Here is a 27,938-nt window from a genome sequence, read left to right as displayed (position 1 = left end):
ATACATAGAACTGGATAAAAGACAACTTAAATGCCAGCGCAAAAATAGAAAGAGTCATGTCGTCCAAAATTGAATTCTTCTAAGATTCATTGCTTGATTTTGCATGCTCGGTCGATATGAACGTTCTGAAGTATCTTGTAATAAAATCGGTTATATTTGTTTAATGATGACATAATATATTTACTTTATCGTGACAAGATAAACTATTTGATCACACAAAACTAAAACTAAAACTAAGATGCATTAAATAGTTTTTTTCTTCAATTAGTTCTATATGTCTAAATGATAATTTTTCATTTTTATTGTAAAACATGTGATTATGGACCTAAACAAATGAATTTTTTTATTTTTTCAATACAAGCTATTGAAAAAAAGGATTCAAACTTGATAATTTGGGTGAGAGAAAGTATCAACTCTTGTGAACTCTTAAGTTTAAAATGAGGAGATAAAAGAGAAAAATTTCCACTTTTGTTGCTATCATATTAGATTAAAAATGTGATTGTGTAAATCTTAACATATCTAGGATATCTTTATGGGATTCTACCATATCTCTTAGACTATATATTATCCTATTAGAGTTGTAATCCTATTGGAATAAAGAATTAACATTCTCCACTGCTATAAATAAAGGCACAATGGAGTAGAATAGAAAGCACCTCACAATTACACATCAATCTCTTCTCTCTCTATGTCGTACCCCCTCTCTCTCTGGCCTCCATAATTGTTCAGCAAATTATGACTACAACACGTTGGCCTCCATAATTGTTCAGCAAATTTTGTGAGACATCGTAACATTATTGAACTTTCAATCCTAAATACATAAGCTCCTGCAATAGCCAAAACTCAACAGTTACTTATGAACTACAACATCACGTAGAACTAGTGAAGATGAAAATTGATCAAAATTTAAGTGAGCTAAATAATGAAGAGAAAAGGAATGTTACCAAGAGTGGGTATCAAAAGGGACAACACAGCAATCCCAACAATCTTCAATGGCAAGCCAATCTTGATCATATCTTGGATCTCAATGTGGCCAGTGGCGAATCCTACGGTATTTGAAGGAGTTGCCGTAGGAACCAAGAAAGCAAATTGTGCCCCAATGCCACCCGGAATCATCAGAAGGAGAGGATGCACATGCATACGTTTGGCAATTTGAATTAGGAGAGGAATAATAAGCGTGGTTGTTGCGTTGTTTGATATGATCAACTCAGTGATGGAACTACTTATGAGGCACACAGCAGGTGCAATGACAACATATGGGACTGCCCCCAAAAAATCTAGGGTTTCAGATAATATATTAGCAAGGCCACTGGATCAAACTCCGTCAGTTATGACTAAACCAGCATCTAGTAACAATATGATATTCCAGGGTAGCTTCATGCATTTTTCCCAGTCCATCAACTTCTCACCCTTTTGCTTTTTGCTTGGAATTGTGAACAAAAAAGTTGCAATCATAACCTACAAACATTTCAAGTCACACTTGAAAATTTGATCCAACGAAAGGTCTGTTTAAAGGCTATTTCGTGTTTAAAGTTAGAACACATAAGAAGAAATGTCAACACTCACACTGACAGTTCCATCTCCGGCATGCCTGTTGAAGAGGACTCCCCAGCCCGAAATATCCTCCGTTATGCTTCTTGTCATCCACAAAACAATCAGCATCTGCAGAAAATGCTAGTCATAATAACTGGAGGACACATCCATACTCAAAAACTATGCGAAACTGAGTACTTGGGGACGCACCGAAAACAAAGCCAGTACCATCTTCTCAGCAAAAGCCATTGGACCTGCCGGTTGCCGCATCAACAATTGTAAGTTGATTTGGAAATACAATTACACAGAAGGTGTTCTCTAGTGCCTAAGATTGGATACTGAACATTGGGCCAAAAGCTAAAAAGAACATGACCAATACGATGATACCATGTGTTAACTATTTTATTATGGCATTTGGGGTATCCACAACAATTGCTATAAAAAAGAGTGGTTCTTTCGAAATTGCTTTTGTAAGAAACACTTTTTCTCATCAACGTTTTAATATCAGTATTTTCATTATAAACAAGTTGATTTTTTATTAAAAGTCATACTCCCTCAAAGACACGTTTGAACTTTTTTTGCCTAATTTATTTAGAAGCAGTTTTAGTCGTCAAAAAATTCACATACGACAATGCGTGATTGATTTAGGATACACCACAATTCGATGCTGATTGCATGTAAGTTGCTCTAAGTTTGAGAGATCCTACCTAGCAATTCGAGCTCCTCCTTCAAATGGGCTTTGTCTAAATAAACAGAGAGAGCCTGGCCTGAACTCCTTGAGCAATACAAGCAGCAAAGCAAACCCCACAAAGCCAAGAACATCAACAATGCCGAAGGGAAGGCGAAACAGAACCAGGTGCTGAAGGTGATCGGAGCTGCTTGCGGGAAATAGGTCTTCCACATTCCAACCAATATGAGATTGACATCGGTCCCGTCAGAGTGCTCATCCCTCCTATGGTTATGGAGTACAACACCCCAGAATCACGGCTTTGCAAAAGTTGCTCACAACCACGGACTGGTTGGGACCCGTCGGAAACCGCCGGAGAATGCCGGTGGCCAAGGGCATCATCATCACCGCAGTTGCCACGTTGTGCATCCACATGCTGATGAATGTTGCGGTCCCACATATTCCCAGCAGCAGCAATGGCGGATTCAAGGGATCTCCATAGAACACCAGGGTTACCTGTGTTCGGGAAAAAAAAAAAAAATGGTTAACTCGTAATACTAAGTAAATCAACTTATCCAATTTGTAAATGTGTAACCAATAAAAAATAAGTGTCATTAAGCTTTCCCAATATCTTATGTCTTCACCCACTTTGAAATAATACTTTTATTGACAAATTTGTCCTTGTATCAAATCACTTTACTTAAAAAAATCACTTTACTTAAAAACCAATCAATCATATATTGCCACAACCCCCTTCACCTGCACAATTAGGATAAATTATTGAGTAATGCTAAAGAGACTAAATTAGCAAACTAAATGATGTGTCACCAATATAAATGAGCACGTCTATCAACGTTTAGCTAATAAATCAATCATAAACTTACATGTCATTTAGTTTTCAAAATTTAGTCTTCCTAGCATATTACTCTAAATTATTGAAAAATGATCCTTGCCGGATGCTTTTCTTGGGTATCCGGTGATCGTGACCGTTTATCGTACATCGTGCAGTCAATTTTCGTTAAGTACTATTTTATATTTAATTTTAAATTTTAAATTTCAAAATAATTTCTAACCGCATGATGTACGATGAATGATCACGATCACGGAATTCCCAAGAAAAAGATCCGGCAAGGATCCTTTTCCTAAATTATTAAAGAGAGGCGGTAATACAGTATTATCACATACATAACCTCCACCCAAAATTTAACACATATACAATTATTATACAGCTGAACTTAAAGCTTATTTTAACATAAAAAAAATGAAATGTAAGAAAAAAGATAAAACTTGAAGAACCTCATAACCACCACCCTCTCCGATAGGGATGGGCAACGGTTATGGCGGGCGGGTAACCGCGGTTATTTACTCATAACTGTTTATGTTCATACCCGTATAACCGTTTACCCGTTGGATAATTGCATAAATGGTCATACATATACCCATAACCGTTTATAAACGGTTAACCATACTCATAACCGTGTACCTTTTTTACCATAACCGTTTACCCGTTTTTGAACTCATTTATCCTTTTTTTACCCATTTACCCATTTTTCACCCGTCTACATGTGTTTTTTTAACAACTTGAAAATTACAAAATAACAATTTGTCATAATTTTCGTTTTCTAACAATTAAACACCGTTATAAGTACATTTTAGCATGCATTTCCTTATTTTAATTATTTAAGCCCTCATACAATTTCAATAATTGAAATAATAGTTTACGAACGATATTTTTCTGATACACCCAAGCAAGTCTTTAATTATAATCCTTATGATTACAAAGTAAATTTTCTAAAAACAAGAAGTAGTTATTATCTTGAATACTAAATGATTCAAAAATAAAAAATATTCCAAAACTAAATACTTTCGAACACTAATGCTTTCAGAAGAGGTTAATTAATTATGTGGCTTTGTGCTTAGGTGTAATGTGTCCCTTAATTTACGTGACTTTATGGAGCAACTGCATGGGAAATGTGCATGCTGCTCCAAAAAAAAAAATGTGTATACTGATATCAAAATGGGATTTGCTTGCACGATGTGGTCACGTCATGGGTACATAATCTTCTTGCTATGATTTTGTTATCAGTCAAACTTTATGATGTAATTTAAAAATATTGAATCGCATGAGTGTTCACACACAAAAATATTCATCCTTTATTAAATTAAATGGAGGGAGAGATGAGCAGGGACGGGACGTTTGAAACTTTGAGTTTGACGGAGAGATTGAAAATTTAGAGTTTTTAATTTTTTTTTTAATTTTACATATATTAAATTAAATGGATAAATGAATACCTATTATAACCGCGGATAATTCTCATAACCGATGGATACCTGTTACAACCAAGGTAATATCCATAACTGTCCATTTAAATTTCATGGTTAAACAGTTATACCCATAACCGTTTGTTTGTCTAAACGGTTACGTATAATCATAACCGTGAATTTTAAATAGGCAGGTAACCGCGGTTACCCACACTCATGGATAATTTGCCCATCCCTACTCCCCGACCTCAGCCTCCACAACTTCACCCCATTTTAATTTCCTACCTCACTGCTTCAACCCCAAACACTCCTTCTTCCTCCTCCCCTCTCTTTCTCATCTCCCTTTCTCTTATGCACTGGCTTTCTCACTGATCATCTCGCTCGCCATGGCTGAGACCTTCGCCAAACACGTCGAGGCTGTGCTCGGACGGAAAGCCCATCTTGTCCACTGATCTCCTCTGCGATCCACCGACGACTCGATCAAATGGGGACTCGAGAACCATCTCCCGATTCCACAAATGCGCCGTTGAGGCCGACCGAGGATTTTGGGTGAGGAGGGGCACTAGGTGTGTTTTGGAGATGGGGGCTGAGGATTTGGGTGTGTTGATAGTGACAGTTCTGGGAATTTTTTGGGAAGGGACTGCCATGATATTTGGAGTTGGAGTTGTTGGGTATATTTGTTTAAAGCAAGGAAAATTGGAAGAAGAAATATATAGGGTTATTTTGGGAATAATTGTGCGTGGGAAAAGAGTTTATGTGTGTTTTGTTTTTTTATGCTGGTTGTAAATATAAGGTGGGCGGAGAAATAAGACACTGAGGTGGGCATAACACCATTCTAGAAAATAAATACGTTAATCAATATTTAAATAGTAATTCAATAGAAATTTTTTCAGTATGCCGCAAACACCGCCCATCAAATCAAGTGTAATAACACAATTTGTTGGAAATTTGAAAAAATAAACTCTAACAAATTTTATTATGACATTTAGTATACCGACCTGTATTTCCGGCACATTAAAAAATTTATCTCAATCATCAACAATCATGCCATATAGTTTCCAAAATTTATTTAAATAGATAGTCTATTTAGCATTACCATAAATTATTCATGTACCTGAAGTCTAAATTTCGATTCTCCTTCACTAATATCGCTTGAATCCAAAAAATAAATTATTTTGAAAATCCTAAGCATATAGTATGAGCTAGGATTCGGGCACAATACAGCTCTCACCCTAGTAGGATTCGGAAACTAAAGCATCCAAATCTCAAGTTGTGACACGTATTGATATTATCAAAAATATATTTATGTTTGCTTTGTTGGCAACAATATATTGTGTGAACGATATTTCACATGAATGAGGTAATATGAGAAAACTGCAACGAAAAGAGGACTCACATTCAAGGCGAATCTTTTGGGTACGTTATAATGCTCAACGGCGAGAGCCAAAATAAAGCTTCCAAGAACAAGGGCAATAACATCGTTCATGTAATAGTGGGCAACATCATCTGCATAGCCAAAATAAAGCTTATTGTCTATGGATTTTGTGAACGAGCAGATGTTAGGGATGGGCAAAATACTCATGGATTTAGGTAACCGTAGTTACCTGCTCATTTAAAGTTCACAGTTACGGTTATGGGTAACCGTTTAGACAAATAAACGATTATGGGTATAACCGTTTATCCATGAAATTTAAAGTGACGGTTATGGGTATTACCCGTTATTATAACAGATATCCACATGTTATAAGTATTACCCGCAGTTATAATAGACATCTATTTACCCATTCAATTTAATATATGTAAAATTTAAAAAAATAAAAAATAAAAAACCCTAAATTTTCAATTTCTCCGCCAGACTCAGAGTCTCAAACGTCCCATCCCAGCTCATCTTTCCCTCCATTTAATTTAATAAAGGATGAATACTTTTGCGTGTGAACACTCATGGGATTCAATATTTTTAAATTACAGCATAAAGTTTGACCGATAACAAAATCACAGCAAGAAGATTATGTACCCATGTAATGACTACATCGTGCAAGCAGATCCCATTTTGATATCAGTATACATATTTCCCATTCAGTTGCTCCATAAAGTCACGTAAATTAAGGGACACATTACACCTAAGCACAAAGCCACATAATTAATTAACCTCTCCTGAAAGCATTAGTGTTCGAAAGTGTTTAGTTTCGAAATATTTTGGAGATTTAAATCATCTAGTATTCAAGATAATGACTACTTTTTGTTTTTAGAAACTTTATTTTGTAATCATATGGATCATAATTAAATATTTGATTGGGTGTAGCAGAAAAATATCGTTCGTAAACTATTATTTCAATTATTGGAATTGTACGAGAACTTAAATGATTAAAATAGAAAAATGCATACTAAAATGTACTTATAACGGTGTTTAAATTTAAAAAAACGAAAATTATGACAAATTGTTCTTTTATAATTTTCAAGTTGTTAAAAAAAAACATGTAGATAGGTGAAAAAATGGTAAATGAGTAAAAAAATGATAAATGGGTTCAAAAAAGGGTAAACGGGTAAATAATTATAGTTAAATAGGTATACGATTATGAGTATAGTTAACCGTTTATAAACAGTTATAAGTATGGATATAATCGTTTATGCAATTACTTAACGGGTAACCGGCTATGTGAGTATGAGCCTAAACGGTTATGGTTATGGGTAAATAACCGCGGTTACCACCTGCTATAACCTTTGTCCATCCCTGGTCAGAGCTATGTAAAAACAAAAGGGAGCTGAAGTCCATTCTCTACGGCAATGGTGAGTCTGAACGCGTTTCAGAAGCTTGTGCCCAAGTTCACCCATGAGTTTTTTAAAGAGAACACACTTCCACTTCTTATTACATGTCTTCCGAAATTGAATACTGACTCACATAATAGCATATATAACAACATTGCAGCAAATTACCAATTAATCGAAATTTTGATATCCAAAACAATCACAACATGGATACTTTCAAACAGAAGAAATTCACAAACTAATTTTAACTATTTCAGAATTCACAATCGTCAATTTTTAATGAAATCCGAATGAATAAATTCCTTAACCTGGTTGCTAAAAAAAGAACTTTGATCATCAACCAATCCCAAATATACTTTGGTCATAAAAAAAACACATGAACAATCCCAAATTCCAAAGTTTTCACAGAATAAATATAGAAACAAGGGAGAACCGGATCAAAATTTCAATCAGATCGTATTGAATTGGATCGATTTTTGAAGGGATGGAAAATAGATACCTTTTCCTCGCGTTTGCTTTCCCGAGAATCGGGAGAGCGCTGGGCATAGACGAGTAAATCCCGGGTCTGACGAACGATGTCGGCGGGGATTCGGGGCTTGGACTTGAATAATCCCTTCATCTTGTTGCTGTGGGGGCTTTGGCTGCGATGGGGTCGTTTATCCTGATGCTGCTGCGGCGGTGGCTGAGGAGAGAGCCTCGGCGCCGTCAGAAGGCTGGAGGAGGCTCTCCGCTGCTCTCCACCTTGGTTGGACGTACAGATTCCAATTGTTGTTTGATTGTCGTGGACTCCTAATTGTGTTCCCTAATTTACTCCAACCCAATTTAGCCTTCACTTTTTCACCCGATGAATCCATGAATTCTATTTATTACTGGAAATACATGGTTAAAATTATATAATAATTATTTTTTATAATTAAAATTATCTTATTTAATGAATTGTTGGTATTAAATATTTAATTTTATTTTTTTCATTTAAAAAAATTCTTTTTTTTTTAATTTTTTTTTTTTATTTTGTTTTCAGAAAATATCTTGGAAGTCGAGTAATCCTTATCCCGCTGACCGTTGATGGTTGCTCTCCGAAATCTGGATAAAATAGATTGGTGATAAATTTTTATGTACAAGTAGTTAAATTTTTTTATTCAAGATCCAGCCACTAATAGTATGACACTTGTTGTATAGGATCGTGGTTTTAGCATACTGAAAAATTTCTTGATTTGGAGCATGTGCACAAAAAAGGAGAAAAATATAATTTACCAAGGGTGCATTTTGCTCACGAAGTGGTGGTAATGCTCACCAGAGCCTACTTATTACCACTAAATGCATTTAAATTTTGAAATTTGTTTTTATTCACTATACAAATCTCGAAATTTAAACTTATACAACGCTGATGGATATGATAGTGAGCAATATCATCATCACTTGAGAGTGATGTACAAAAATATTCTCATTTATCAAAGGGCACATCAGCAATTAAGTGGGCCTCACTCATGCCAGTTAGAGTATTAACATATTTCTTAACAGATTTGATGGAAAATACAAAAGTGAAGCTAAAATCAAATTTCAAAGTACAAAGTTGCAAATTGTGAACTTAAGGAACGTTTCACATTCTCAGGTTCTCATAACTTCGTGTTGAAATCCACTCACTCATTTAACGATCAATATGTTTTAGTGAAATCTAACCATTATCTCTTACCGTCAATGAATGATTGTACTTGCAATGTGTAAGTATGGTAGCTATTCTCCACTTTTAGGTTGCTAATATCATTTTTGTGCTATAATAAGCATGCATATTATTATGGCTAACGATTTTATTTAAGTATCTTAAGTGGATCGTCTGGTGTAATTGAGAATATAAAGTTTTGGGAAGAAACTTGTAACTCATTGAAATCTAAAGTTTATTTATTTATGGCTTTTTAGCCAAAATTATCATTGAGATTTGCATAACTCTCCTTAAGATTTGAAATCAATACAAGTGATCCCTGAGATGGTCCACCATCAATCATTCTTCTATGAATAGTTATGTTAAGTAAATATTAAAATGATGAAAGTACCCTCAATTTAATAAACAATAGGTCAAAATGATTTGACAAAAGAGGGTATTTTGGTCATTTTATCCTTATTTAATGAAGATTTTTTCACGGAATGACCAAAATGATTGATGGTGGACAAATTCAGGGACCAATTCTATTGATTTCAAATCTGAATGACCAAAATGAGGAGTTATGTCATTGTCCATATTAACACATGGCGTCCAATAATTCTTTTAATTTTTTTTAGTTTTTTAATTTTTAATCTTCATGTGGGCCCATATTAACACATGTCGTCCATTCATTGTCCATGTGGGCGCCACATCACTACTTAACAGCTGATTTAACAGCAAGCTTAACAGATGTATGAGATTGTCCCAAAATTTCGATTTCAAATATCACTATGGGATGAAAAAAACTTCATATACCAAATGTTGAAAACAAAAAAACAGTAGTAAACTGAGATTAACCCTATAATGAAATATAATGTATCCCTTCGTGTTTCTGATACACTAAAGAATTTATCATAATTAACAAGGTATGAAGTGAATGAGTCATTCGCAAGGAGAAGGTGAATTATAATTGACTTAAAAAATGGGAAAATTTCAAACAAAAACCGAAACCTCAATGTTTACATGAATACCTTTTAAATAACAGAAACTCCGAGTTTTCTTTTTCACGAATAATTAAGGACTCTGTGCAAATGAACACGTACAAGATTGTAATTATATTTTTGTTGCTTTCGATTTATAACAGAAGATTGTTTATTCTTGTACGAGTAGGGAATCTGTGCAAAACATGATATCTGTACATTATGCACAAAACTGACTAGTTAAAGATTTAAACGGGAGAAGAAAAATTAGTCAGAAGTTGTGAATGGAATAACGCTGCACATGTAACAAATTTCCAAGTTTTGATATGACATTCTGCTGGAAGAAAGGGTTCACAAAGTTCAAAAGGATGCGAAGTACAGAAACCGCGAAAAAGATTAAAGCACACCAGTAACAGTAGCAATTCAAGAACGTCTAATGCTATTCACATAAAACTTTTGAATAATATAGAAATACTTTTCCGATGATCATGTACGCCTTAGGTTGAATAAGACGAAGTTGATGCTACTGAAGTCGACTTCCCCGAGGTGGTGGAACTAGCAACATTGACGTCGCCAGTGGGCTTGGCAAGTGGACAAACCTCGTCAATGCTTATTTCGCCAACAAGAACACCCACAACTTGAGACATTGTAGGTCTGACACTAGTACCTAGGGCGGTGCACTCCAGTGCTAATTTCAAGATGATGGCGGCTTTTCTTTGATCATACTTTCGCAAACTCTTATCAACCAAGCTCTCCAAATCTCCGACTTTATTTGCTTTATAAGCCTGCGCATATGCAGGATCGATAGTTAGCATCAAGCTTGAAACGTAATCATACGTAAAAATGCATGATCAAACATAGAGAAGAAAGCACAAAAGCACAACCCGGTCATTCTTGCTTACCCTATTTACAAGAAATTCAAGTTCCTTCTTTGATGAGCTAGCTACGTTTCTCTCCCCACTGACAATTTCAAGTACGACCACCCCAAAGCTGAAAACATCTACTGTGTCTGGTAAATCTTCCCTTTGCAAATACTCTGGCGCCGTGTAGCCTCTGTAGGTAGTATAAGAAATTATCATGTAGTTTTACAAACTTAAATTTACCTTGTAAAAAACTGATGAATTACTAGTTTACTTACTTCTTTGTTTCTCTTGCGATGACCCTAACTTTTTCTTCTTCGGTATAAAGCTTTGCAAATCCAAAGTCTGATATCTTAGCCTCAAAATTCTTATTAAGAAGAATATTAGTGGATTTTATATTCGTATGAACAATCTTTACTCTGTCAAGGTCATGTAGATATTTCAAACCCTGTGCTATTCCCAAGCAAATGTTAAACCTTGTTTCCCAATCAAGCTTCACTCCGTTGGGGACTGCAGTTGCATACACTTCAATACGTTATATGTTGTATTCGTCTTCCATGATAGTTTTAAAAACAAAATACGTATCAAAACATCACATTACAAGTAAACAAGAAGTAGAAAACACGTTACCAAATAAGATGTCGGCAAGGGATTGCTTTTCCATATATTCGTAAACAAGAAATTGGAGGTCTTTTTCAATATGAACATCCAACAGTTGAAGGATATTGTTGTGTTGCAATGACTATGATGTGAATTTCCTTTTTCAATTCATCGATTTTTTCCTTAAAATGACGGGAATCTAGTCTCTTCAACGCCACTGTGTGACCTGACAGTTCTGCCTTCATCCCCCGAAGAGGTTATAGAATTAAAAATAAATAAATAAATAAATAAATACAAAAATTATAGAATGCATAAGTACAGAAGTTCACCTTAAAAATTGTCTTAGAACCGCTGATTTTTTTTCTTTCACTGAAATTTTCAGTAGCATTTATTAATTCTTTGACGGTGACAAATTTGTCTTGAAGCTTGCCATCTATTTCTTCACGACCTATTTTGATTTCTGTTCAGAAAAAAAAAATGCATCAGGAATATATATCAAGCAGACAACTTTAATTTTTTTCGTTTTGGTGTATCAAAGGGGGCACATTCACGTACAGCAGTGCAGAGTGCAGTATATAATTGTAGCTTAGCATGCAGCTTATAGACTTACTGGGCTCCTTTTTGATTGACAGCCAGCCCATCCGCCAAGCAAAAGCCAATAAGAGCAGCAGAGCAGCAATGACGGATGCAATCGTAATCAATGCAAGACGTATATATTTATCGGGACTAATTTCGAACTCTGTTTTTGGTGGAAAGACATGAGTGTTAGTTTGAACAAAATAAATTAAAAAGGAATCAATTCACGAAATAAAATATTACCAGGATTCACAGAAATAGCTGATATTAAAGGTCCATTAAAAGTAGGTGGGTCCCTGTCTGTCCCCTTTCCAGACCAGTACAAGTGGATCTCTAACAGGTCACTATCATGTACAACCTCAGCTGAATGACTTACAGTTATTGGTTTTTCTCCACTTCCCTCCTTGTCTCTAATGTCGAAATCATTTAATGTCCTGTTTCTCTGCAACAAAATTTACTTAAAATGAGATGATGCAACAAATAAAAGTAGAATGATGTATTGTTACCGTGACCAGTAAAAAGAACTGTTACCTGAATATATACGTCAAATGAGCGTCTTTTTAAACTAGTATAGTCTGCATCATTGGTATATATAATTTCATGGAAATGAAGCGTAACATTATATCTACCTTTACGTAGACAAAAAGCATAATATTTGAGAGATAGTGGGGACAGACGAGCTTTTTCATACAATGGTGCCTCAGTAATGGAAACTCCACGGGTCGTGCTCTTGATGTAATCACTAGCATTATCTTCTTTATTTACACCATGGTCTCCGGAAAGGCTGTAAGCCCAGTTTTTCTTTGGACTAGTGTAAAAGAGGGATGTGTCATTATCTTGATCATATATATTCCCACCAACAGTTGTCTCTTCACCACCACAATTAATAAACAAGGAATGGTCTGCAAGAAAAATTAACGTGTATCATAATATATCCTGCAGCATTTAGTTTACGTTCACGATGCCGATTTCAGAAGAATAAACTTACACTTTGGTTTGTTTCGAGGACAATGTGTTCTTCATTTCAAACGGATCCATCCTAAAAGTAGTTACCAATAAGTTATACAAGGTCTGATGATTGAGTTTCTTAGACCATTTCCAATGGTTGGGCTAAATGTCAAATTTTTTAGCCCGAAAAATTTAGCTTTTAGCCCAAAAACAGTTTTTCTACTCAAACCATTATACCCTAAAATTTTAGCCCGGGATTATTAAAGAATGAATTTAGGCTATTTTTTTTTGTTAAATTAATTTTTTTTAAAAATAAATATGTAGACTATCGTAAATTAATTTTATGAACATTTTAATCTAAAAAAATTTAAATTTCGATAAATATTGGGTAGAGTCCACCCCGATTTCTGGGCTAAATGTCGGGGGGAATTTGGCATTGGTTTAGCATTTAGCATTTAGCTCAAAATTTCCCCTTGGGTTTGAGTGCGTTTGGGGGGAAATTTGGCTTTTAGCCCACCATTGGAGTTGGTCTTACTAACACAAAAGGGAAAAAAACATACATATATGGTAAAGAGGTTGGGGAGTTGCGGCAGCAGGCAAACAAGTTCCTGGAAAAACAAAAAAAAAACAGTTAAGGTCATGAAACAAAAAAATTCATAATTGATAATGTCCCCAACTTCAACGATGTGCTACAATAATTGTGGTGAGGTTTAAATAAAAGCCCTTAATGCAATTATTAGTAGAAGTGGAACCATTCAATTTTGTCAACGGAAACATTCAAGAAGAAAGAACATATCCTCACAGTTGTAGGTTGCTTGGTACTGCAGAGTCTACTGCTGAAAAATTGTTAAACGAAAGATCCCTAAAAAATAACATAGCATGTATAAATCTCGTTTATTAATTTGTACATATGAGCAAAAAATTAAAGCTGTTACAAATGAAAGTTCTTCCAACTTCAGTTCAGAATATGAAGACATACATCCTAGTTTGGAAGGCCCGAAATATCCAACGTGGGATTGTCCCGTTAAGCATATTTCCAGAAAAAGACCTGAACATAATTAAGCGCGTATATATATATATATATATATGTATTATATTAACGCATGTAATTAACAAGACTTAGATCTGTAGTTAATCTAAATTCTTCCAGTTAAGAATGTTATTTCTTTACATGTAAATCATATCTGATTTCATATAATGAGGGAGGCCACCGGTTAAATTATTGAAGCTCAAGTCTCTGCAAGACAAAACACAGAGGATTAAATTAACAGTTAAAGGAGTTTTGATCTACAATGATATTAAGAAGATACTCAATTCTAGTTCCGTGTAATTGGCAATATATTGTGAAATAAAAAATACAACATAAAAAGATATATCAGAAGATGCTTAATTAATTATTCAATGACATGGTTGAAGGTTTGTTGGAGAGTGCTTCGAGAATAGATAAAAATACTTTCTAATAATTAAATGCAATTATGACCACATTCGCCACAAAAAGTAATAAACGATTTTGGGTCCTAAAAGTGTGTTTTGGAAAAACCATTACAAGTCATATGCTTTTTAGAAAAGAGGAAGATTCTCTATCCTTCTATTCTCATACATTTCCATCACCTCTTCTTATACATTGTTTTTTATCTTATTATTTTTATAAAAAAATCAATATAAAATGTTGACGTGACTTAATCATAACCGTTCAAATAGAAGGGTATGGAAAGATAGAAAAATTAAGAGGGTACAGAATCCTCCTCATTTCAGGAAATGCCTGTAATTGATTTTGCAAAAAACAACACTTAAATTTTAATAATAAAAAAATTGAATCGTTTTAAATGAAAACATTTCTAGCATAAGCACTCATGATTATAAAATAAGCCCTAAAACTGATTCAATTTTCTTCCAGCCAAATTAACAGGACAACTCCAAAAGCAAAATTACAAAAGTGAAGTGAAATTACAGGTGGGTTAGAGATGTCATTTCCTCACTAATGTATTTGGGGATTGTGCCGGTGATTGAGCAGTTCCTCAGTCTTCTGTAGAAAACCAACGTGAAGAATAAAAAGTGAAGCCTTTTGGGCACAAACCGGGCTAGAAGCAATTATTACAACAAACTGCTCACAGAGAAATGAAATTAGCACTGTTGGCGATCTTTTGTGGTAATTTGAATCTAGGATTTGGTGCCACGTCGCTTATCCTCCTGTAGAGGAATAAATATATATACATTTTCAACCTCTAATCAATATATATATATATATATATATAAATATAATGCTAGAGAAATTAAATTTATAGATAAAATTTTGTAAATAAAATAACTTAGAAGCTCATGATTGAATATTACTTTAGCATTGATAAATGTGCTCATTTCTACTGGTGACATATCATTTAGTTTGTAAATTTCATTTACAAATATAACCTCCTTAGCATTACCCCCCCCCCCCCCCCCCCCCCCCCCCACACACACACACACACACACACACACACACACACACAGAGATATTATAAAACCAGCAAAGCGAAAGAACGGGGAAGACGTCTTATACAGATACTGAAGGTTTGGCAAACTGAATATTTCTTCCCTCACCGGTCCTTCGAAATAGTTTCCCATGAAACCCCTGCATGCCGTGTAAAAAAATTGTCTTTTTAAGAAACCTTAATAGTAAGAGGGAGAGAATAATATTGCTACCTGCTGAGTGTAAAGCTGAAAATTACTTACAGGTAATAGATATTAGTCCAGTTGGCTATGGCTTCAACTGGAAAGGGACCAGAAATGTAATTCCCGACTATTGAACTGTATGCATTCACCAGTCACCATCATATCCTCTTAATTATTTAATTAATGTGTGGCAAACCTCAAATTAATCATTGATAGGAGTGAACACTTACATGTATTTCAGGCTTGTGAGCTGGCCATAACTTTTTGGAAATTTCTCACTCAAATAATTGCCACTCACAGCGCTGCAACAATGAAAGAGACACTCCTATGTTAATTACTTTTGCATATTAACTCGATTATTATTTCTATTTTATTTAGTTTTTAAGGGATGAGTTTCTTTTTTTTTTCTTTTTTTTTCTTTTTTCATTTAAACTTACAATGATGTGAGTGATGTCAAGTTTGCGAGGCTTTCTGGAAGAGGACCAGAGAGCTCATTATCAGACAGATCCCTATGGGAAAAAATGACAAAAGACTTCTTAGAATTAATGTTTTAGAAGATTCATTATGTATGTATATTTATTTATTATCTAAACATGCATACAAATAAAATCACAAGTCTATAAGTATAATTAAATGTGGTGTAAGCAAAGTACAAACATATATGAAAGACTCGAAAGATATCCAAAATCCTCAGGAATTGAGCCTGATAGCATATTATACTGCATAGCCCTGCAAAAGCCGGTGAAAGTAAACCATGCATGAAATGAATTAATCCATCAAAATTAAAATACGAGGTGGAGGAGTTTAATAAAAGAATATATAATTTATGTACTCACATTTCATTAAGATTTGTCAATGAACCAAATTTTCGTGGTATACCTCCGCTAAGCAAGTTGTCATTCATACGTCTATATATATAGAGCGTGAAAATGACTTGATAAGAACTTTAACAAAAGAAATTAATGAAAATTAATCAAGATGACTCTCCACAATTAAATTGGCAACATCAAGTCCTTACAGTTTTTCAAGAGAAACCAAGTTCCCTAAGCTTGCTGGTATTAGACCACTGAGTTGATTGAACGATAGATCCCTTGACACAGAGAACCCCAATTCAGGAATCTAATTTTCACAAGTACACACTAAAGCATCTAGTTGATTGATTAACAATGATTTTTCAAGTAAAACTATCCATATATTCATAATCATGAAAATTCTAGTGTGCGCGTGTAACCATCTAGTATATATTTACTTACAGGTATTTGAGATCCATCAAATTCCCCAATGTATCAGGTATGCTGCCATGAAGTTTGTTGTTGGCTAGAGAACTTTTGATATGATATTTAAAAAGAAAGAAAAAAAAACAAAATGTAATTAGGTTGAACTTATAATTTCTTTACACACTTGCTTAGTGAATATTTTTGTGAAGGTTCGTTCTTTTTACACCCCAAAGTTGTCACTGGAGTCTGCAATATAATATAAACAACTGAAGTTACATTAAAGATTGGTGGGCAGAGAAAGAGTCAGATTACGTACAGGGACGTTAGATGGCTAAGATAACCCACAGTGTCATGAATAGTTCCAGTTAAACCAAGGTTGTTTATTTCACTGCCCCACAAAATGAGTGCACAAAAAAAAAAAAAGGGGGTTAATACCATTCTATATATAATTTAAACAATATTTTGATGATTTATTAGACCTAATGCATATTTGTGAAATATTGTTTCATACATACATTTCAGAGATGTGGTCATTCAAATCGCATCTGATTGTAAAAGCATAAAATGTTCCATCGCACAATTTGTTTGTAATGGTTGGAAGTTGTTTGAATTCTAAGTCCCTTGTAATGGCTTGAAGAACAGACACTGCCAATATTTCGGTAAGTAATTAGTAAATACGATGATCAGGCCTCTTAGCTGAAATTAATTAATTAAACATGTGTTTGAAGGCGATATAATTAGAAAGTTGGCTGATGATTAAAACAGATGGAGTGAAATTGGCAATGAATACCTTCATCTGGTGGCAGTGGAGCCATGTAGGCTCTACAGTAGAATTTGGATTGTGGCCAGCGTCCAAGTTGCCAAAGTAGAATATGGTAAAAAACAAGCTTAGTAAGCTGCAGTCTTAGAGAAGGCCTACTCATTTCTCTTGCTAGGTCGTGACTCGTTGTAGAAGATAATTTGCTCTAGTAATGTCGATTGCCTATATATATATATTACGAAACCACCTGTGGAAATGAGACCCATGTATCATATAAAGGTGGTCAACAACACAATCGGTAATGTGGTCATCAATATAAAATATGTACTTGCGGACAATTTTATTATAAAAATGATATTCTTATTACATTTTTCATATTATAATTATATCATTTTTCTAATATAGATGAGATTCACATGTGTTTCCAACAGAACCAACTCAGAAACACCCCGTCCTCCTCTTCCTCTCTTTTCGACCCAACAGCCACCACCACCACCAACCCGACAACGGCAACAAACACCCAGGCCCCGAGGCCACCACCCTCCATTCCTCCATCTTTTACTTCAAATCGTCCGGGCCATGGACGCCGAGTCCACCTCCGAATCCTCCATTCCTTAATTACGGTGATACTGATGTCATTTTTGTTGGTGTTCCCAATTGGGTTTCTCGAATATTTCTTTTCTTTTGATGATATTAAGCATTTGAAGAAATGGGTTTATTTGTGATGATTTTATTCATGTTTTCGGTACTTGACTTATTTACTTATAATTTATAAATTACAGGGCTGGGTTTGTGATTGTCTGTGTTATATAATTTGTATTTGGTCTGTTGGCTAATTAGTTATGTATGGAACGCGGTAATCGCACAATTTTTGGCACGGCATCGTTTCGTCTTCCCGGAGTCTCTCCGTACGGTCCACCCAATGTCTAATGTAGACGCGCTCCAATACCTCGAATCTGCTCTCCAATTCCTCATACTCGCCATTGCCTTCCACTCCAGCTTTGGGGGTTTTCATCTCATCTTATTCATTTTTTAACATTTTGCCCTTATCCGTCTTGGACCAACTAAACCTTTATTCCTCTCATCATCATCTATTTGCCCTGTTGCAGTTCATCAATTATTTATAAATTTGTCCTGAATGTTTTAGTCTGAGCCAGCAAGCACGTATAACTATTGGGTCCTGTATTTCTGTAAGAGAAGTAACGAGAAAAATATCCCTGATTATTTGATCGGAAATCTTGTTTCATGCATTATCCGGGATTTTGCTTTGGCATCAATTTTCAAGAGTTGAGCTTTTTTCAAAAAGCTCCACATATTGTCCAAAAGTTAAGCTTTAAAGCTCCAAACAACCGACTTTGTTTAAAGTTGTCATCCTTTACACATGTCTATGAACGATTGGGTTTTTTTTTTAGTGGTGTACATGAAAATTTGATTGGAAATCTTAGTGGCGTACATGAAAATTTGACTGGAAATCTTATTTCATGCATTATCTGGCATTTTTCTTTTGGCATCAATGTTCGAGAGTTGAGCTTTCTTCAAAAGGCTGGACATATTGTCTAAAAGTTAAAGCTCCAAACAATCGGCTTTGTTTAAAGTTGTCGTCCTTTACACATGTCTATGAACAATTGGAATCTTTTTGAATGGCGTACATGAAAATTTGATTGGAAATCTTGTTTCATGCATTATCTGGCATTTTTCTTTTGGCATCAATGTTCGAGAGTTGAGCTTTCTTCAAAAGGCTCGACCTATTGTCTAAAAGTTAAAGCTCCAAACAATCGGCTTTGTTTAAAGTTGTCGTCCTTTACACATATCTATGAACAATTGGAATTTTTTTGAGTGGTGTACATGCAAATTTGATTGGAATCTTGCTTGAAATAATTTGGTCATATCTATGAACAATTATCAGGACATATCTAGGAACAATTATTTGGTCATATCTATGAACAATTATTTTCCTATCTACCACTTTTTGATTCATTGCACAAGACTCGTGTTTCATGCATAATCTGTCATTTTGCTTTTGGCATCAAAGTTTTCCACAAGATAGACTTTGTTTAAAGCTTAATCATATGAACGAAAACCATGATTACTAAAAGACAATAACAATAACAGAGTACTTAGTGCCAGCATTAAGGGGGAGTATCTTGTGCAATTGCACAGAGCCTCCACATCTAAAGGTCCCCATTAATCAACTATGAGATTTGATTATTTTGTTTCTTGTTTGCCGAGGGAGAGTAGAGAGATATGTAGAGAGATCAAGGCTTTAATATCATTTGTTGCAGAAAATTAAAGACTTGCTTTTATTTGTGTCTTACTATAACTGTTGTTTTGCAATTTGGATAAGTGTTTATAGTTTCTACTTTAATTTATGCATCATTTTGTTTTGTTTTTTGGTTTCTTTTATACCCTAATGATTTTGTTGATTTATCACATAATTTTAAATTTTTTTAGATTAGGATCTAGAAAGACACGTTTTTGTTGTTGATTATTCATCATTTTGTTTTGTTTCATGGGTTTTTTTTTTTTACATGTTCACTAATGATTTTGTTGATTGATCACATGATATATTAAGGCTTTACTTTCATATGTTGCGGGAAATTAAACTGTCCTTAATTTAGGTCTTACCATAATTGCTGTTTTGCAATTTGATTAGGTGTTTCTAGTTTCTACTTAATTTATTCATCATTATTTTTGGTTTCATGGTTTCTTTTTCATGTGTGCTAATGGTTTTGTGATCACATTTTTTTTTTCTTTTTTGGGTATAAGGGTTGAGATTTAGGACACACATTTTTTACACACATTTAGACATTTATTTTGTAGAGTCTACTTCGTAATGTATTTCAAAAATCTAAATCTTCTATATTGTAGTACATGATTCATTGATCATCCTTGCAAAAAATTAGACAAATCCAAAACCATTAAGACATTCATTTATAGGGAAGATAATGACCGAATACAATTCTACAAAGAAACATTAAATTTAATTCAACGACATATGGTTTGGGATTGGGTGATTTTTGGTTGATATGATCTTAAGATGAACGGTTGTGATTGCTAAAATACATTATGGAATGAGGTCCTGCAAAAATATGTGTCAAAATGTGTATCAAAAGTGCATGTCTCCAGATCCTAACCTTTATTTTAATTATGATACTAATAGATGATAATTTTTTTACTATTTTAGTATACTTTAGTGAGATTATGTAAATAGGACTCATGCATAGTACCGGAATGAAAAGGCTTTTATAATTTTTGTACATGGCTTCTGAAATCTTATAGACGGAGATGAAGATCAGCAACAAATTTGAGTCCTGTCTACCACTTTTAGATTCATTGCACAAAACTCGTGTTTCATGCATAATCTGTCATTTTTCTTTCGGCATCAACAGTAAAGCTTTTCAAAAAATGCTCCACTTGCTGTCTAAAAAGTTAAGCTTTAATCATAAAGAAAAATGCCCCGAACGGTCAAAAAGCAACTTTTGAAGCAAATCTTCTATATTTAAAGCAGGAGGTCAGTTTTGATGTCACGACGTCGACAAAAATATTAGGATAAAATTGCTGTTTAATAAAAAAAATTCAAAATAGCTTAATATTATATATCAAATAATGTAGGGGTAATTTGTTGGTCATCATAAAATATAATATAAATAAAAGTGAGATGAGAGAAAAGAATAAAAAAATGGAAGGATGAGTGAGAGTTGATGGTGCCCATGTGAAAGGGAAAGAAAAATATAAGAAAAAATAAGAAAAATCATGAATATTGTGTTCAAAATGTTTTAAAAGTCGTATGGTGCAGATGATAAATTAGTAAAGTTTTTTTTTTTTTTTTTTTTTTTAATTAGTACCTCGTAATGCGCTAGTAATAATATGATTCAATTAGTTGTTTATTGAATATTATTTTCTTTATAAAAAAGTTTTTCGCACGCGGATAATAATGTGATTAAATTAATTGTCAAATGATTTTTTTTTTAACAAATGATATTATCTACACTAAGAGGAGGGGTGTGCTTAGCCTCATAATGGACTAGCAATAATGTGATTCAGTCAATTGTTTATTAAATATTATTTTCTCTATTCTTAATGTAAATTCTATAGAAACTGATTTTATTATGTAAATTCAGCTGCTTTAATTGGTTTATGAGGGGTTTCTTCTAGCATAATCTAAAATTATTCATTTATTTCAAATATTTGATGTGACATCCCACATCGCCCAAGGGAGTGATCCTTAAATGTATATTCCCATCCCTACCTAGCACGAGACCTTTTGGGAGCTCACTGGCTTCGGGTTTCGTAGGAACTCCGAAGTTAAGCGAGAATGAGGTTTGAGCAATCCCATGATGGGTGACCCACTGGGAAGTTGCTCGTGAGTTCCCAAAAACAAAACTGTGAGGGAATGGTAAGCCCAAAGCGGACAATATCGTGCTACGGTGGTGGAGCGGGCCCGGGAAGTGATCCGTCCCGGGCCGGGATGTGACAATTGGTATCAGAGCCTAATCCTGGCTGCGTATGTGCCGACAAGGACGTCGGGCCCCTAAGGGGGGTGGATTGTGACATCCCACATCGCCCAAGGGAGTGATCCTTAAATGTATATTCTCATCCCTACCTAGCACGAGGCCTTTTGGGAGCTCACTGGCTTCGGGTTCCGTAGGAACTCCGAAGTTAAGCGAGAAGGAGGCTTGAGCAATCCCATGATGGGTGACCCACTGAGAAGTTGCTCGAGCCTCCTTCTCGCTTAACTTCGGAGTTCCTACGGAACCCGAAGTCAGTGAGCTCCCAAAAGGCCTCGTGCTAGGTAGGGATGGGAATATACATTTAAGGATCACTCCCTTGGGCGATGTGGGATGTCACATTTGACGTTTCTTTTATCAATTTACGCATTTAAATACATTTAAAACTTGTAAGTCGCGCGTAGCACGCCGTGATTCAAAAAATGTCTTCTGCACATGTATGAGCACGTGCATGAATGCTAGTGTATATATAAAGTCGGAGGGTAGTTTTGTTGTCACGGCTTTGACAAAAATATTAGGACAAAATTGCCCCTCAACCAAAAAAATCCAAAAGTGGCCCAATATAATATATCAAATAATGCAAGGGTAATTTGGACATCATAAAATATAATATAAATATAAGTGGGAAGAGAGAAAAGAATTAAAAAAATGGAAGGATGAGTGAAAGTTGATGGTGCCCACGTGAAAGGGAAAGAAAAATATAATAAAAAAAAAGGAAAATCATGAATATTGTATTCAAAACATCTTAAGAGGAGTGCAATGCCGTTGATAAATTAGTAAAGTTTTTTTTATTTTTTAATAGTACCTCACAATGAGCTAGCAATAATGTGATTCAATCAGTTGTTTATTAAATATTATTTTCTTTATAAAAAAAGGTCTTTCGCACACAGATAAGAATGTGATTAAATTAATTGTCAAATGATTGTGTTTTTTTTTAACAAACAATATTATCTATACTAGGGGGTGAACTTAGCCTCACAACAGGCTAACAATAATGTGATTCAATCGATTGTTTATTAAATATTATTTTCTTTATTCTTAATGTAAATTCTATAGAAACCGATTTTATTATGTGAATTCAACTGCTTTAATTGGTTTTTGAGAGTTTCTTCTAGCATAATCTAAAATTATTCATTTACTTCAAATATTTGACTTTCTTTTTGTCAAAAAACGCATATAAATACATTTAAAATGTGTAAGTCGCACGTAACACGCCGTGATTCAAAAAATGCTTTCTGCACGCACGTGAGCGCTTGCATGAAGTCTAGTAATCCAGAAAACAGAGGATAAAGAAGAGTTTGGGTTTAGTTGATCTGTTGGTGTTTGCAATCATCTGTTGATGGTTGGAAATTAATCAATTGTTGGTGTACAAGTTTCCTGAAGAATTAAAGAGAAATTGTGAATAAGGAATATAGTTTTTCTATTTACACTCCTCGTCCCATTTAAGTTGACCCCATAAATATGTTCAGCCTCTAAATATCAATATCACCTTTCAATAAACAATTTAAAAACTGAAAAGAAAAAAAAAAAGCTTAAAAACACCCACCACGACGGCATACACCCTTCTCCACCGTGGTCGCATCCGCCACCACTTATCTTCTTCTCTTCTACCACCACATCCCAAACCAGTTTCGTGTTGTTTTCTCCTTCGCAATCCCAATATGCTAGACGAACTTATGGGTGCAGATATAAACCCTAAGTAATTGTCCTACTGCCACTCACCAATTTATTTTTGTGTCATTGAGTAATTTGATATTATGATTTGGAAAGTTTGGATTTGCTTAGAAAAGATAATGGATCTAATCAGTTTTAATTTATATGATATATAATTTATTTGTTTTTGTTTAAATCACAATTTCATTTTGGGAGGAACATTTTGTCTTCAGGTTTTCTAGGTACTGGGTAGTACAGAGAGAAGAAGAGTGGTGATGGTGGAGTCTTGGAGAGGCAACGTAGGTAGACCAAAGATGGAGTAAACAAGGTGCTGCTGGTTTATGACTCAAAGTTGCAGAGGAGAGAAGATGACTGAAAAAAAGGGAAACATTTAATGAATTCGTCGTTATGATTAAACAAAGTTGGTTAAATATTTTTGGTTAGGAACACAGTTTGAGAGACTATTTTCATTAAGGCTTATTATACTGACACTTCACATATTGATGAATACATATTATATACTTAATATACTCAATATTTATTTTTCAATTAAAATTTATCTTATTACATATCTGTTGACCCTAAAAATTACAAAACCTACGTGGCGCGCAGGCCGAGTAACTAGTAAGCTAACTACGTCCTTCGGTTGAATGCGGGGCGTGCCAACTCGTCGGCCGAGCTCGGCCGAGGAGTAAAATTTGTTGATGTCGCTTTGAGCGCGTCGTTGACTTCTTTATCTTGCGATTGCGACCGAGGAAGGAACACTCTCGGTCTCTGAGTTCTACAGCCTGAAGACAAGGCTGTTAATTCTGCGGAGTTCAATAATCGTCGGAGCCCGATTCGGTCACCGTGATTATATTCGTGAGAGTATAGGCACGTCGAATCGAGACCAAGGTGTATGGGCACAGGTACTCGAACGTGATGTATGTCTTGATGGTAAACGTAGTTCGGCCGTCGGAATGCCGAACCCTGAAACCTACTTGCGAGTATCCAATCATAAAACCACTCGGCGTCCTGTACGCCGAGCAATGCGATTCGTAACACCTAACTATGCCGAGAAAGCTTAGCAAGGTGACCTCTGCCAACAAAGGTTCGAAAACCTTTCTCGACCGAGACTTGGATAGATAATCGGTCGACCTCGACGCAGTACTGTTTATCCAAACTGAAGGTGCTTCTCGGTCGGCTGATTCTGCGGCAGCAGTGCTGTTTATCCAAACTGAAGGTGCTCGCCGGGCGCTTCCACAGTGCTGTTTATCCAAACTGAAGGTGTGTCGGCAGGAAAAGAAAAGGAAAAATCTCAAGGTGTTTGAGAGGTTTTGCGCAGGGCAATTGTATGCTGATTGTATTGGAGCTCCTCTGAATGGTGTTCGCAGCCTTGTATTTATAGAAGCAGATGTGTGGTGCGGGTTCACTTGTGTAGAATTTGACTTTAATTCAAACTCACCAGCTAGAGTATAGGTCAAAGACTTCTCAAGATAAGCAACAACCTATTTTTTAGATGTCATCATTATCTCCTTACTTTTAGAAATAATTTTCTTAATAATTCGCCAGATAACATTGTGATTATTAAAATCATAATATTATCTAGACAAATTATTAATCAATTATCTCAACCTTCTTCCAATCCAATGGCTCAGAATTTTACTCATTCTACGGTCTCGATTGCTCAGGCCGATAGTGTAAAATCGGGTTCAAACATTGCCCCCCAATTTCCTTGAGCTTCGGCTCATAAGCCGAATGGTTAAGGAAATTAGCGCAATCGAAGAAATATATGGTCGAGAAATCCACTCCATAGCCTGACAAGTCTCGAAATAAACCTCGACGAGCTGGCCGAGAAAAAACCAAATAGGGTCGAAGTCCTGAAGGCTCTCGCCCACTGCTTCTCATGGTACTCGGAATATATATATATATATATATATATGTACAAGTGCCTGATATATATATATATATATATATATATATATATATATATAGAGGTAGTTGATTGCCTGATATGATTTGTCTGCCATGCCTTTAGCATATATATATATAGACACACACAAACACACATACACATAAAACAAACCTGTGCCGAGCATCATCTCGCCGAGCTCGGCATGTGTGTTCGTGTATATATATGTTAGTGACTTATAAAAGTGGCTAAACCATATGGGGCCGAGAGAAATGAGCCGAGTTCAAGAAGCATTGGGTTAAAGTCACATCATCAAAACCACCATCACTCGGCTTTGAGGAAATTCATCTGTTTTCCACCAATGGGCTCCACGCCAGTCTCAGCGGCCTCCTCTTATTAACCGAATGAGCATCTCACTATTCGTGTCTTGGAACTGCGAACACAAACCATTCGGCCAAATTTTTTTTTATTTTTTTTATTTTTATTTTTATTCAGCCATATAGTTTTGTAAAGTGGGCCGAGGCCGAGGCCAAGAAGAATTGGGTGTAGAACCTATATATATATATATCCCATTGTATTCGGCCAAACTTTCTTTTATTCGGCCAAAGAATTGTATTCGGCCATATAGTTTTGTAAAGTGGGCCGAGGCCGAGGCCAAGAAGAATTGGGTGTAGAACCTATATATATATATATATATATATATTCGGCCAATCTGGCCATATATATATATTTGGATTGCCGTACTGTAGTTGCCCCCTTTATTTTCTTCGCATCGGCCGAGGAGCCGAATGGTCCAGGAATTTATTTGTCAACAGGTATCAAAAATTTCCCCAGCTTCGGCTACATGGCTTTGAAACTTGTAATTCCGCCAAATGACCACGAAAAACATATAGTTGAGAACTTGTTGAGAAACCACCGCCGAACAAAATGTATTCGGCAAACTAATGTTTAAAATTCCATTCCTTTCTCCAGTTTCTTCGCCTTCAAAAGTTCCATAGACTTGGTTACATCACTTGGAAAGTATATTGGTACGAGACCGAGAAGAACTGGGGTTGAGGATAAAGTGGGGCCGGGACCAAGTAGAACTAGGGTCGAAGACGATGAAAACCATTCCTGGAGCTCGGCCTGCCTATATATACATATTTATATATAAAAGTGGCATATATAAATATATATATATACACACACGGCATCCTGATGTAAGCTAACTTTAAAACCAAGGTTAGGCTTGAAATTTCAAACAAATTGCACACTGCACTAAGCATCAGGCCATCACCGCTTAAATTTCACTAAGGAGAAGCTTATTGAGAGCAAGCCCATAATGTCTGCCCCCCATTTTCTTTACATCGGCTTGCATAGCCGTATGTTTAAGAAAATAATTTATTTATTATATATATATTTTTAGCATACGGCAATAAAAGTGGTCGAACCATAAATAGGAGGAGGCCAACGATGTTTTATTCCAAGCCGAGATCGTTTAATATGAAAATTTTCAAATTGATTTCTCTCTAGGCCGAATAAAGAATTTTCTCCAAATATTTGTAACTTGGTGAAAATTTTTTCATTTTCGGCCGCCGAATGTGTTGAACAATTATTATGCCCCACAAGCATAATTTCGGCTTTTAATTCAAACAACTTAGCCGAATGAGATTTCTCTATATCGGTGTTATCACCAATAATCATATTGATTGGCGTAGTTTCGGCATCTAAAACCATGTCTCTAATTACCATATCAATTGATGTGGTTTTATGGTCCGAAGTCGTGTATCGGTATTGTTCGTCATTGGAACACTCCTCTAAAGAATCATTTTCTGAGTCAATTTTTGGCTCAGAAACTTGAACATTTTCTTCTAGGCCTACCACACTTTCAGTCTCGACCGAAAAAATAGGTGGCCTTTGTTCCTCGACCAAATTAACAATTTTATTAGGCCGATGTCTGATTACGGCCGAAGCGGAAAATTGCCCCCCAGTCTTTTCAACCAACCATTCCTCAAATGGAATTGATTTGTAGTCGAAAACGTAAGGAAAATATTTTCCATCTAGCCAGGCATTAAATCAAGCCCTGTCTTCATTTACCCATTGCTCTTGCAGGGCAACATGAGCTTTTATTCTCAACATGTAAGCGAATGACTTTTGCAACTCTTTATGGCCACGAAGAACTTTTTCCACTTCCAAAGATCTTTTTCGTTCTTCATTGTGTTTTTTCAATTCCTCTAGGCGCTCGTACAATCGGCTACGTTGAGCCAGATTGGAATCTTGATATATCATATGAACTTCGTAGTTTTAGCACTGTGTCCCACTGGGCGTGCCAAAATGTTGACCCTAAAAATTACAAAACCTACGTGGCGCGCAGGCCGAGTAACTAGTAAGCTAACTACGTCCTTCGGTTGAATGCGGGGCGTGCCAACTCGTCGGCCGAGCTCGGCCGA

General features: G+C 35.4%; 2 protein-coding genes, 1 long non-coding RNA gene and 1 pseudogene across 5 annotated transcripts; all 4 read right to left on the bottom strand.

Moving 5' to 3' along the window:
* Window positions 1-756: 756 nt before the first annotated feature.
* Window positions 757-8,049, bottom strand: LOC137730193 (tonoplast dicarboxylate transporter-like; annotated as a pseudogene).
* Window positions 5,749-7,208, bottom strand: LOC137730196 (uncharacterized). Its single transcript, XR_011068098.1, has 2 exons — window positions 7,172-7,208; window positions 5,749-5,968 (listed from the first exon to the last, which is right to left on the bottom strand). It is a non-coding gene; the product is annotated as an uncharacterized lncRNA (long non-coding RNA).
* Window positions 8,050-10,149: 2,100 nt separating the features above from the next.
* Window positions 10,150-14,181, bottom strand: LOC137730012 (probable LRR receptor-like serine/threonine-protein kinase At1g29720). 2 transcript variants are annotated; one of them, XR_011068076.1, is made up of 13 exons: window positions 14,003-14,181; window positions 13,811-13,879; window positions 13,634-13,693; window positions 13,392-13,439; window positions 12,872-12,922; window positions 12,513-12,785; window positions 12,127-12,325; window positions 11,918-12,046; window positions 11,637-11,767; window positions 11,338-11,546; window positions 10,986-11,217; window positions 10,750-10,900; window positions 10,150-10,632 (listed from the first exon to the last, which is right to left on the bottom strand). XR_011068076.1 is itself a non-coding variant. In XM_068469074.1 (12 exons), exons 9-12 carry the CDS (start codon window positions 11,369-11,371, stop codon window positions 10,345-10,347), a joined length of 705 nt encoding a protein of 234 aa, XP_068325175.1. In that variant the 5' UTR covers window positions 11,372-11,546; window positions 11,637-11,767; window positions 11,918-12,046; window positions 12,127-12,785; window positions 12,872-12,922; window positions 13,392-13,439; window positions 13,634-13,693; window positions 13,811-13,879; window positions 14,003-14,181; the 3' UTR covers window positions 10,150-10,344. The 2 variants fall into 2 exon arrangements, 1 of the variants encoding a protein (XP_068325175.1); XM_068469074.1 differs by having other exon boundaries at window positions 12,127-12,785.
* Window positions 14,182-14,515: 334 nt separating this feature from the next.
* Window positions 14,516-17,087, bottom strand: LOC137727279 (disease resistance protein BAK6-like). 2 transcript variants are annotated; one of them, XM_068466144.1, is made up of 8 exons: window positions 17,014-17,087; window positions 16,734-16,805; window positions 16,317-16,570; window positions 16,138-16,209; window positions 15,918-15,989; window positions 15,368-15,782; window positions 14,944-15,021; window positions 14,516-14,857 (listed from the first exon to the last, which is right to left on the bottom strand). In XM_068466144.1, the coding sequence occupies exons 3-6, from the start codon at window positions 16,382-16,384 to the stop codon at window positions 15,707-15,709; spliced, it is 288 nt and encodes a 95-aa protein (XP_068322245.1). In that variant the 5' UTR covers window positions 16,385-16,570; window positions 16,734-16,805; window positions 17,014-17,087; the 3' UTR covers window positions 14,516-14,857; window positions 14,944-15,021; window positions 15,368-15,706. The 2 variants fall into 2 exon arrangements, with proteins under 2 accessions (XP_068322245.1, XP_068322246.1); XM_068466145.1 differs by having other exon boundaries at window positions 14,516-14,854.
* Between the last annotated feature and the right edge of the window lie 10,851 nt (window positions 17,088-27,938).

Source organism: Pyrus communis, chromosome 3 (genome assembly GCF_963583255.1).
Source record: "Pyrus communis chromosome 3, drPyrComm1.1, whole genome shotgun sequence".
Taxonomy (NCBI): Eukaryota; Viridiplantae; Streptophyta; class Magnoliopsida; order Rosales; family Rosaceae; genus Pyrus; species Pyrus communis.
Note: the sequence above shows the minus strand (reverse complement) of the source record. Positions and strands in the feature narration are given on the sequence as shown.

What these genes read in the sequence shown, in the direction of transcription:
- LOC137730012 (XM_068469074.1), bottom strand. Translation starts at nt 11,371, where the DNA reads ATGGAAAAGCAATCCCTTGCCGACATCTTATTTG. An exon ending in ATCGCAAGAGAAACAAAGAA is followed by an intron (nt 10,901 to 10,985) that starts GTAAGTAAACTA and finishes TACTACCTACAG; the next exon opens with AGGCTACACGGCGCCAGAGT. An exon ending in TTGAATTTCTTGTAAATAGG is followed by an intron (nt 10,633 to 10,749) that starts GTAAGCAAGAAT and finishes GCATATGCGCAG; the next exon opens with GCTTATAAAGCAAATAAAGT.
- LOC137727279 (XM_068466144.1), bottom strand. Translation starts at nt 16,384, where the DNA reads ATGAATGACAACTTGCTTAGCGGAGGTATACCACGAAAATTTGGTTCA. An exon ending in TTGACAAATCTTAATGAAAT is followed by an intron (nt 16,210 to 16,316) that starts GTGAGTACATAA and finishes CGGCTTTTGCAG; the next exon opens with GGCTATGCAGTATAATATGC. An exon ending in TTGACATCACTCACATCATT is followed by an intron (nt 15,783 to 15,917) that starts GTAAGTTTAAAT and finishes TCATTGTTGCAG; the next exon opens with CGCTGTGAGTGGCAATTATT.